At 43.0% G+C, this 11,727-nt stretch overlaps 1 protein-coding gene across 1 annotated transcript; it reads left to right on the top strand.

The window, feature by feature from the left end:
- The first annotated feature begins 2,545 nt into the window (after nt 1-2,545).
- On the top strand, nt 2,546-9,582 carry ip6k2b (inositol hexakisphosphate kinase 2b). Its single transcript, XM_034166638.1, has 5 exons — nt 2,546-3,124; nt 7,023-7,254; nt 7,374-7,537; nt 7,662-7,837; nt 7,930-9,582. Exons 1-5 carry the CDS (start codon nt 2,911-2,913, stop codon nt 8,524-8,526), a joined length of 1,383 nt encoding a protein of 460 aa, XP_034022529.1. The 5' UTR covers nt 2,546-2,910; the 3' UTR covers nt 8,527-9,582.
- The last annotated feature ends 2,145 nt before the right edge of the window (nt 9,583-11,727 follow it).

Genomic DNA, 11,727 nt, shown 5'->3' on the forward strand with positions numbered 1-11,727 from the left:
TGAAGAGCAGAGATGTTTTCTTTCGACTGGACTTCATGGTGTTCAGCTCATCAATGGAAGTTTGGTTGTCTGCACAGCAAATGTTCCTGATTGGGACAAATAAAAATATTTCTTTAAATATAAAGAAATACTAAACAGTTATATATAAATAAGGGGGAAAAAAAAACGGCAAAAAAAAAAGAAAAAATAAGTTATTTAAAGTTGAGCTTTTGTGGTGTCTGAAAAAAGCTGTAGCTTTATTTGGTAAAAATAAGAGACTGAACCATCTACAAATTAAAGTGTTCACTCGGATCAACTGTGCTAAAAAGCTAAGCTAACGTTAGCCGATCAATAAACCTTCACAGCAGTGCAGAAACGTCACATTTTATTTTATCCTCACCTCGATAAAGCTGCAGAACTAACCTCTGTTGGGAAAACTGAGACTTCGCATATACCCAAAAAGTGGGAGATTTTGGACTGAGTGGGTCTGCTCCATCACCCCGGCTGCCTGCCTCGGTCTGCCCAGGAATGATGCCTGAAGGCCGGCTTCTCTGTGCGAGTCGACCCGCTGTCGCGGTTCGATCGATATCACACCAAGTCATCAGTCCTCACTCGGTCGGCGTCACTCCGAAAAGTAGCTGAAAAAAAGCTTCTCCCAGCAGGATGATGGGAGAATCGTTCTACTGCTATTTTGTGGTTCAGGTGACCCAAATTCAAGATGGCGAATGCTGAACTTTTTTCAGGTTGTGGAAACAGCCAGAGTGTGACGTGGCCGCAATCTGTGCCCCCTTGCCGCTTCCGAAGCGAAGCGTCTGACGTCACGACGCGTTGGAAACACACCGGCCTGGCGTTACGACGCGTTGGGAAGCGTTAAAGCGTCGCGCTGAAGCTTCCAGTGTGAAAGGCCCTTGACACTGCTTGAATAAATCGAGTTTGCCCTCTGCCGCACTGACAAGCGCAACCCTCAACCTATTAAATCGTTTGAACACGGACACACGCCATATCCATCTGTTTTAAAATTTATTACTTTAGTTAATTAATTTGGTTTATTTGTTAAATACGTGATATTACTGAATAATATTTTGTATCCGTGGGGGCGAGGTTGATGACGTGAGGGGACGTCGCCCCCAAACGCCCACTTGTGGCGCCAGGTCCATGAAATATCTTAAAAAATAAAAGAGAGAGAGAGAGAATAGAGTCACTTAGGTGCCTGGTCTTAAGAACCATGGATGGTAGGTTGAAAAGCTGTTTTATCCCATGGGAACTCTCCCTACCCACCTAAGCGGCTCAAGAATATGGACAGCATTTATATAAGTGACATTTACATGACAATTTATATGACAATATTGAAATACGATAATTTGACCATATTGTACAGCCCTACTGTCAACTCACTGAAAACTTTGAATATTAATTTACATGTACATTTAAAAAAATCCTTAAAGTGGCAGGGGGCTGTAATTGGGGGCGGGCGGGGGGGGGGGGGTAGCTGAAAAGCAAAATAAGAAAAATGCTTGAAAAGGTGGGGAGTATAGGGGGCAGAGCCCCTCCATAAGCTGAAAGGCAAAATAAGGAAAATGCTTAAGGTGGGGGGTTCAGCTGTAGAAGCTGAAAGGTTTTAGTCATGCTCATGCTCCCAAAAACCATTCTACTGAAAAAAGTCTGAAGGACCTAAAGGACATGCTTAGATGGCGAGGAGCTTTTCCAGGCATGTGAGAGGCAAATAAAGAAAAAATGCTTAAAAAGGCAGAAGCTGAAAAGTTTTTGTCATGCTAATGCTCCCCTGAAGCATTTACTCAAAATAAAGTCTGAAGGACCTAAATGACATGGTGAGATGCTGACAAGCTTCACTCCTTCATGTCCGCGACATATACATATTATTTATGTTTTTTATTGCACACTTCAGTGACTGCACAATTTATCATTAACAGTTTCGTGTTAATGGTGCTAGTGGCCCTCAGGAGCTGTGGTGGACGTCCTTTATTTTCATTTCTGAAAGGTGGCAACCCTACTGTACTTGATTGTCCAGCCTGACCTGAACCCCACAGAGAGTCAGTGGGACGTCAAGAGGAAGATGAGAGACAAAAGACTCAACAATACAGACAAACTGAAGGCTGTCGTCTAAACAACCTAGGCTTCACTCATCGCCTCCATGCTTTGCCAAGTATTGAGTGCACAAATGAACATACTTAAAAGAAGTTTGGCATTTCTATATTCATTGTTGGTGTTGTTTTTAATTGACCTTTTAATCATTTAAAATGTGATTTTTATTTTTAGGAGCTATCCACCATAATTATTAAAATCAAAAATTTAAAAATATGTTTGAAAATTTTTAGTGCGTATGAGTTGAGAACATTTTTACTGACACACACACACAAATTTTTTTCTCTCTCTCACACACACACACACGCGCGCGCAGTACTTCTCTGTTCTCTTCCCCTCCCCCCGGTCTTCTCGCCTTCCTCTTTGTTTGCTTGATGTTGTCACCTCCCAGCGACAGTTGCGGCGCTGTGATTGGCTGGTAGCACAGAGGGAGGAGCCTCTACTGTTATACCAGCAGGCTCGTTGCTGCTGTCGTCAGTTTCGGGATTAGTCAAACAGTAGGTGGTGTATATTTATGCCCCTACATTTAAGAAGCAATGTTTTCGGCAGTTTTATAGCATTCTTTTAAGCTTTATAAGTACACACGAAGACTATCTTAACCTAAGGGAAAACCTTTTCAAGCTATCTTCGGACAAGGGAAGGAAATAAAGGATTTCTTTCCGTCTCTTCCTCCTGGTTTAGCCCTTTGTGTTTTCACCGCTGCGTTGGAGCAGCAGCGCCCCTTGCGAGTTAATCCAGAATATCAAGAGGATAGGGAGCTGAAGCGGCGCTTCTCGTGTCCTGTACGCAGTGGGTCCTTCCAGCTCAGCTGTCCGATGCGGAGTGAGGATGAGTCCCGCTCTGGAAGCCCTCATGCAGGCGGACGGGACTCCTTGTCACAGGAAAGGAGTGATGCTTGAACCCTTCGTGCACCAGGTAGGAGGCCATTCCTGTGTGCTCCGATTTGGGGATCAAGCCATCTGCAAGCCCCTCATCCCCAGGGAGCACCAGTTCTACAAGAGCCTCCCCCCAGAGATGAGGAAGTTCACGCCTCAGTATAAAGGTATGAGGACATAAAAAAAAAGCATTAGTCTGTTTCTTTGATCATTTAGTTTCATGTTAGCATGCATTCATTGCTGTTTTTTATGTTAAATATGCATATGCAATAATGATGTTGCTTTGTTTGCAAGCAGTCAAAGAACATAATGTACCCTACACACAAGAGGACGTACAAAATATCACTGACTTTAATTTAATAATTTAATTTATTAATTTATATAGCGCCAAATCACAACAAAGTCGCACCAAGGCGCTTCACATAATTCACAACAACACAAATTAATCTAAATTCAAAATTAAAAGCAAGAAAAGCACAGTTAAAAGATAAAACACAGTAGAATAAAAAAATTACAAAGCAAACACAAACAGATTTAAAAAATTAATGATAAGACAGTCTAAAAAAGTGGGTCTTCAGTCTTGATTTAAAAATCTCCACCGTGTCAGACTGCCGAATAACAGCAGGTAGATCATTCCAAAGAGCCGGACCACGGTAGGAGAAGGCTCTATACCCCACAGACTTTTTGTTCATCCTCGGAACACACAGAAGCCCTGTGCCCTGCGAACGCAAAGGCCTTGCAGATACGTAGGATTTAACCAAGTCCGTCAAGTAGGAAGGCGCCAGTCCATGAACAATTTTATAAACCAACAATAAAACTTTAAAATCCAATCTGGCAGAAACCGGTAGCCAATGAAGGGATGCCAGAATGGGAGTAATGTGGTCAAACCTTCTACTTTGTGTCAAAATTCTGACAGCAGCATTCTGCACCAACTGAAGTCCTCGAATGCTAGACTGCGGCAGACCAGAAAATAAAGCATTACAATAATCCAATCTAGAAGAGACAAATGCGTGAATCAGAGTCTCAGCATCAGCCATAGACAGGATGGGGCGAATCTTTGCTATATTTCTCAGATGAAAGAAAGCAGTCCTCGTAATGTCCCTAATGTGGAGGTCAAAGGACAACGTAGGATCAAAGATTACCCCAAGGTTCCTCACTTTGTCAGTATGATGTATAACACATGAACCTAGGCTAAGCGCCAGCTGATCAAATTGGTGCCGATGTCTTGCTGGGCCAAGAACCATCATTTCAGTCTTATCAGAGTTCAAAAGTAGAAAGTTGCTAGACATCCAACTTCTCACTGCTGCAAGACAGTCCTGTAAAGATTTTATGTGGACAGGATTTCCAGCAGCTATCGGCATATACAACTGAGTATCATCAGCATAGCAATGAAAAGCAACCCCGAAACGCCGCAAAATGTTCACAAGGGGTGCCATATACAGGGAAAAAAGCAAGGGACCCAGAACGGATCCCTGCGGAACCCCGAACTTCATGCCCTTAAAGTCAGAGGTAGTGTCATTGCACAAAACACAATGGGAACGACCAGACAGATAACAGTTCCAGTAATCCCGAAACAGTTTTCTAGCCTATCAAGTAGAATATGATGATCAACTGTATCAAACGCAGCACTGAGATCCAACAACACCAATGCTGTAGTAGTATCCGAGTCCATTGCTCGCAGAAGATCATTAACTACTTTAATAAGTGCTGTTTCTGTGGCTCAAAAAGGTCATTCTCAGTAAGATAACTTGTGGATCATGTCACGTCTGAACAAATGACATTGCAGCCACTGAGTGTGGCACTCTCATTCAGACAGTAACCTTCATGCTGATTTCCTAAATGCCTCCCAGGATGATGGGTAGCCAGAGGTCTTTTAGAATGTTGTGCTTTCGGCTATGGTTTCAATATGGGGTACAGTTACATGGGGATTAAAAGTACATGGCCTGTCGCTAACAAATCAATTGATGCATTTTCCTTGTCTGCTTTCAAGACTATAACAGAGACATGCATCATTTTTGACCAAATGCACATACGCACACATCCTGCAGGTAGAATATCTTGTTTCTGGTTGTGTCGCAGACCATGGTTTCATCCACAAACAGTGACACCCAGTACAGACTGACACAGATACAGACGTCTGTGTGACGGTGATATAATGGTATCTGACTCCTCAGTAATGCAGAGTAGCCTATAAAAAGACCCAGGATGAGGAGAGTTGCTAGTAGACTTCTGGTGCTTTCCTTGTCAGTAACACCCTTCTGCGTCTTGCGGTGTGCGCAACACTGAAGGAGAATAGCAAAAAGCTGCTTTGTATGAACAGATATGTTTCTGATTCAGCATTTTAGGAAATTCAACAGTATCAGTTCGCTTCTGGCAGGTTGTGCAGTGTCATGGATGAGTAATGTAGGAACAGGCTTGTTTACAGACTGCAATTTTAACACTCGTCTGACATAAATCCAGTTTTTTTTCAATTATTTTCCCGGTTAAGCTGAGGGGCAAGCATTTTAAAGGGTTTCAGCATTTTGACATAATTTAATTGTGGGTTTTTCTCCAATTATCTATTTAATACAGGGTTCATATTGGTCACAACATGAGTTTTAGTGTGTATACTGAAAACAACATGGGAAACCTGAAGTTATTGTTGTTCATCATTTTATACAAATGGGCATTAAAAATCTCACGTTCACATAGCACTCATTTCTGAGCATGTTTTACAGATTTAATCAGTGACTCATAAATTCCCACACACGTTAAGGTGGTGTGATGACAGTGCAGCTCTGACAAGGCAATCAGGAAAGACATAAAAGGCAGGGCTTCTTACAGGATGGTGCGTGATAACAGCACGTGACATCAGTCACACCTCAAGCTGCAGGAAGAAGTTCAGGTGCTACGTCCTCAAGCTTGACATTATATGAACATATTCTGGATCATTTTATCATTAGTCACTTTTTTCTTCATTAATTGTTTCTTAGTGTTTGTTGTGTAATGTGACATTTATGGCCTGTATCATAGCGTGCTTTAAATGGAATACTGTAGGTAAATTTTGGTCACTTTTCCTGAATTCATCCTCTGCACCCCTCCATCCATCCTGCTTGTGTGTTTATTCTTGTTGTGACCAATCTCCAATCTGCACACAGGCCTTTCTGGGGACTTTTCCTATGGCAGCTTGTGGTGGGGGAATCTTCAGATGTGGCATTTATAGATTATGTAAATAATTTTAGGGTATAATGTTTTGTTTTAATAAAATTGTAATTCTAAGCATATCCTGTGTAGTATATATCCTGTCATTTTGGACAATTTTGACCTGGCTCAAATCGTATTAATTGTTTTAGGTCTGAAAGGATCCCTTGAGAAACTGAAATAATTTTAAAGAGTTATAAATACAAATTTCCTGCCCCATTTCCATGAAACTATTGCATACCAAAGCAGTCATCATCTTCTTCGACCGGCTGCTCCTGTTGGGGGATACCACAGCAGATCAATCATTTCCATCTCACCCTGTTCCTCTACATCTTCTTCTGTCACACCAACCACCTGCATGTCCTCCCTCAGCACATCCATAAACCTCTTTGGCCTCGTCCTTCTCCTCTTGCCTGGTGGCTCCATCCTCAGGATCCTTCTCCCTATTTATACTGGGTCCCTTCTCTGCACATCAAAACCATCTCAGTCTTGCCTCTCTGACTGTCTCCAAACTGCTTACCTATACTGTCTCTCTGATATGTTCATTCCTAAAAGAGATTTGGTAGTTGTTTAAGTGTCTTATTGAATTCAGCTCATGTTAAGTGTTTGTGGGTAATGAGTGACAGGCACCCTTTGCAGTTAAATGGCCATGGTGTTTACATAAAATGCTTTTCAGTTTCTGTTCTTCTAATATTATATTGTAATGCATCTGCATTCTCACCACACACACACACACACGAACATGCATTTTTAAAGATGGGACTAAACCTAGAGGTTGTTGTTGGAGGTTTATTTGTTTGGGACAAGAGATTTATTACGATCATTTCTACTTGGAAGTCTACTGTGCAGCACTAATGGCTCTTTTTTTGTCCTGTCTGTTCTCAGGAGTAGTGTCAGTCAGTTTTGAAGAAGATGAGGAGGGTAACCTGTGCCTCATTGCCTACCCTCTCCACAATGAGCCAGGGGGCTTTGAAAACAAGGACCTTTCAGAGGACTGTGAGCCCAAGAGCAAGATCTTGAAGTGGAGCAAGAAGAAGCAGTCTTCATTGCTTTTGGAGAACGACAATTACAGCAAAGACAGAGCTCGACAGAGCCGTAAGGACGACAAGATCTTAAGGTGAGAATGCTGACTGCTGCAGACTGATGTACCTTAGACGTTCATGGAAACAAAGAGACAGGGGGATTTAAGTTCTTTGACAGCAGCAGTAAAGTGTTTTGATTTTGATGCTTTTGCAGTTATAATCGTGATGAGGTGAAGCAGCAGCAAGCAGAAGTACTCTACTACAGCGTCGAGAAAGGCAATATGGTGCCACAGATCAAACACAACCCTTGGAGTCTCAAATGTCACCAGCAGCACTTACAGAGGATGAAGGAGAACGCGAAGCACCGCAACCAATACAGTATCCTTTCTTGACTGAAGAGTAAACATCTCAGTGTCTCCGTTCTGTGCAGAGCAATAGAAGGATTGACCTTGGTTATTGATGTACGTTAGTGCTTTGTTATTGTTCCTTGACGCTACCTCAGAATTTATCCTCTTGGAGAACCTGACATGGCGTTATACAGTACCATGTGTCTTAGACCTGAAGATGGGAACACGCCAACATGGTGATGATGCATCTGAGGAGAAGAAAGCCAATCAAATTCGCAAGTGTCAACAGAGTACATCTGCCTCCATTGGAGTACGACTTTGTGGCATGCAGGTATAACATGGATGGAACACTGCTACTGTGAATTGATGTTATCTTGGAGTGCTCATATAATTGGTGCTCATGCATGTGTTTGATCCCTGTAGGTGTACCAGTCAGACTCAGGCCAGCTCATGTTCATGAATAAGTACCATGGTCGTAAGCTGACTCTTGCAGGCTTCAAGGAAGCCCTGTACCAGTTCTTCCATGATGGGCAGCGGCTGCGTCGTGAGCTGTTGTCACCGGTGCTTCGCAGACTCAGAGAAATGCAGGCTGGTCTGGAGAGCTGTGAATCTTACCGATTCTACTCCAGCTCATTGCTCATCATCTACGATGGAGACCACCCCAGAACTTCCACTAGACCAAGACATCGTGGCGGGGAAGAGGGTGATGATGACGAGCTGTCAGATGATGAGGATGATGTGGAGGAAGGTGCCTTCGGTGTCTCCCGTTCATCCTCAGCAGGTAGCAGTGCGGGTGTGGCTGGAGGAAGCAACAACAGTGGTAACAGTCGTTCATCTCACGGTACAGGAGAAGCCAGCAGCTCCATGGTGGACGTGCGCATGATTGACTTTGCCCACACTACCTGTCGACACTATGGAGAAGACAGTGTGGTTCATGAAGGTCAGGACAGTGGATTCATCTTTGGGCTTCAGAACCTGATCACCATCATCTCCCAGCTGGAGGATCACAGTACTGAGTGAGGGTGGGCCCGAGCCAACACGGTCTGAATTACAAACCTGGGAATAGCTCAGTAAGCTGAAACCCCACGTCTCCAAGGTGCATTGTCCTCACGCCTGCATGGGGGTCTGACCCTCCTCTGCTCAGGGGACACTCAGAAGACTCTGGGTCAGAGGATTAGTGTGGTCGTTCCTGCACTCTCCGTAACCTGCCAGAAAACAGGGCTGCCTCTGCCCTCACTTGCACTTTTCTTTGTTTCTAAGAACTGCTCCTTTAATTTAGGACTGTGTGAGATTGAGTTCTGTCACTAGGACTCTCCTCCCCCTGTTCTGTAAGGCAGACATGTTTCTTCAATGTAAGTTCTCTCTGAGAGAGAAGGACTGTGGCAGAGACTATTGAAGCTTATGTAGTTCTAGGAGCCTGACAAGGTGCTTTTTCTGTTTTTCTTTGATGTTTGGACTGATGATCCCCAACAGCACAGCACAAAATAATGGGGATGCTGACTGTAGAAGCTGACCTTGGCTAACTAAGTCAGTAGCCTTGTACCAAATAGACAATTTAAGCTTTGAATGCAGGTATTTTGTGTTTATCTTTGTGTCCGGTGGGACACTGATAACGCACACAGTGTGCATGTCCATTGGGTAAGTGGATTTACAGCATCAACTCTTTTTTTTGGTGGAAGAATAAGTTTGCATCTAGAAGGGATTTGCCTTTTTCTATATGTTATTCTGTACTGTATTTGCCTAGAAACAGAAAACATGTTTAAAAGGGGATTGCGAGGGGATGTTTTCCTTGTTTTGTCACTTTTTTTTTTGTCTTACTTCCTCTGCTTCATTCCCAAAACTGACGAAGCAAAGAGAATATATTGATTTTATAAACCAAGCTACAAAGACTATATAGAGACTATTTATTTGAAATGTTTGTTTAAAAAAAAGAAAAGGACATTACATTCCACACTACCACTTTATGTGCGCTGTTGTGACATGAACTTTGATTTATTTTGTTATGGCAAGAGCAGATGCCTCTTGTATACCTGTGTGTTTAGTGTCCTGGAAAATAAAGGCATTAATTTGTGGTAATCTGTAGCCCATCTTGTGTTCATTTACAGTACATAGCATGTTTGTGAATGATGTGTATTCAGTGAACACACGATAGTAATGTCAAAGCAGATCGATAATGGTGTGATACTTTGGATAAAAATAAAGTTATTTGAATACTTTGGTGTCGTAAAGTTCTCTTTAATAGAGATTGATAAGCATATGGCATTAAAGGGTAGTACTGCAGTTTTTCTCTCCAGCTAAAGGCTTTGCCACAGTGAACAGAGGATCCATCAGTGAAATCAGTTGTTGACATGATCCTTTAGAGTGAAGACTTGTAGCGACAAACTGTTACACATGGATGCTTAGTTCTGCCTTCAAGGAGAATGTCGGAATTTGTACACCTGAGGTCAGTTTTTAGATGTTTTGGATCTAGCTTTTCACTTGGTACAAAAAAAAAAAGGCAGCATGGTGGTTTAGTGGTTAGCACTGATCCCTCTCACAACAAGAAGATTGTGGGATCACATCCCGCCTGTACCTTTCGGTGGAGTCTGCCTAGGTTTCATCTGGGCCCTCCGGTTTCTTCACACAATCAGAAAAGATGCTGGAGGGAACCATTTTAATTGGCCGTGTGCTGATTTGGAGCAGGTTTTCTCAGCCCACTTCTCAAATACCACTGAGGGTCAAATACTGTCATGGACAAAACTGCCACAATGCAAAATGGTGGAATGCTATGGGACAGACTGGGCAAGTTAGACCCATCAAACTAGGCCAAAGGTCTGAAATTTAGGCTACTCATTGAGGCAGTTTAAGCCTGTTAGACCTTGTCTAAGGCCAAGATGGCAGAAATTGACGTGCTTCTGGACATAGAGACAGGAGATGACAGCTGCATTGAGGGGGTTTTTGTAGCTCACCACCTTGGGTTCTGAATGACAGCCACCCAATAGACAACCAACCATAGTCTATCCCAACCTCTCAAAAGTACCATGCACCTGGAAAGTATTCAGAATCAGAATCACCTTTATTGTCATTGTAATTTGCATTGCAACGAGATTTGAGTGCAACTCCAAAAAGGTGCTTTCCTTGGTGCGAGTAATTTTTAGCCAAATAAAAGATAGTGAAATTTAACGGTAAATTATTCAGAGTGTATGTACAACTAATATAAACATAAGGTAAAATAAAATGTGGACCAAGTAAAATGTAAAACGAGAATTATATACAACTGGAATCATATTGCACATGGTTTACAGATATTGCACAAGAAACTTGAAAGGTGCAGATAACAGTGATTTGTTATTGTTCAGTGCAGTGATTGCTCTGGGGAGAAAGCTGTCCCTGAGTCTGTCCTAGTTTTGACTGACCTATACTGTCGGCCAGAGGGTAGTTGGTCAAACAGGTGGTTGCTGGGGTGGGATGTGTCTTTGCTGATGCTGGCAGCTCTGCTGAGGTAGCGAGAGCTGGCAATGTCTTCCAGGCTAGGCAGAGAGCAACCAGTGATCCCCTGGGCCGTTTTGATCACCCTCTGCAGCGCTCTCCTGTCTGCTGCTGAGCACTCCCCGTACCACTCTGTGATGCAGCATGTCAGCCCTGTTCTTCCTGAAGTCCAGTATTATTTATTTTGTTTTTGTGGTGTTCAGTGGCAGGTTGTTAGCTGAACACCATGCTGTCAGTCGATTGACCTCATCTCTGTAGTCAGTCTCATCCCCCCCTGAGATGAGCCCAATCACGGTGGTGTCATCTGCAAACTTTATGATGTTGTTTGTGGGATGGGTTGGAGAGCAGTCGTGCGTGTAATGGGTGAACAGGAGGGGCTCAGTACACAGCCTTGAGGGGAACCGGTGCTGAGTGTGATGGTGGAGGAAAGGTGGGGGCCAAGTTTCACGGACTGTGGGCAGTTTGTGAGGAAGTCCTTGATCCACTGGCAGATGGGGGTGGAGATGCCCAGATGTGTCACTTTCTGGACCAGGATCTATATTCATAGCGCTTCACTTTTTCCAGACTTTATGTTACAGCCTTATTGATAATGACAACATGACAAAAATCTTAAGAAATATTTGCTAATTTATTAAAAATACAAAACTAAGAAACCACATACATAAGTATTCACACCCTTTGCTCAATACGTTGTTGACTGGCCTTTGGCAGCAATTACAGCCTGATGTCTTCTTGAATATGATGCCATAAGCT

Source organism: Thalassophryne amazonica, chromosome 3 (genome assembly GCF_902500255.1).
Source record: "Thalassophryne amazonica chromosome 3, fThaAma1.1, whole genome shotgun sequence".
NCBI classification, from domain to species: Eukaryota; Metazoa; Chordata; class Actinopteri; order Batrachoidiformes; family Batrachoididae; genus Thalassophryne; species Thalassophryne amazonica.

Bases quoted from the DNA above. Each gene is read 5' to 3' on its own strand.
- ip6k2b (XM_034166638.1), top strand. From the start codon at position 2,911: ATGAGTCCCGCTCTGGAAGCCCTCATGCAGGCGGACGGGACTCCTTGT. The intron at 3,125-7,022 runs GTATGAGGACAT...GTCTGTTCTCAG, and splicing joins GTTCACGCCTCAGTATAAAG to GAGTAGTGTCAGTCAGTTTT. The intron at 7,838-7,929 runs GTATAACATGGA...TGATCCCTGTAG, and splicing joins TACGACTTTGTGGCATGCAG to GTGTACCAGTCAGACTCAGG.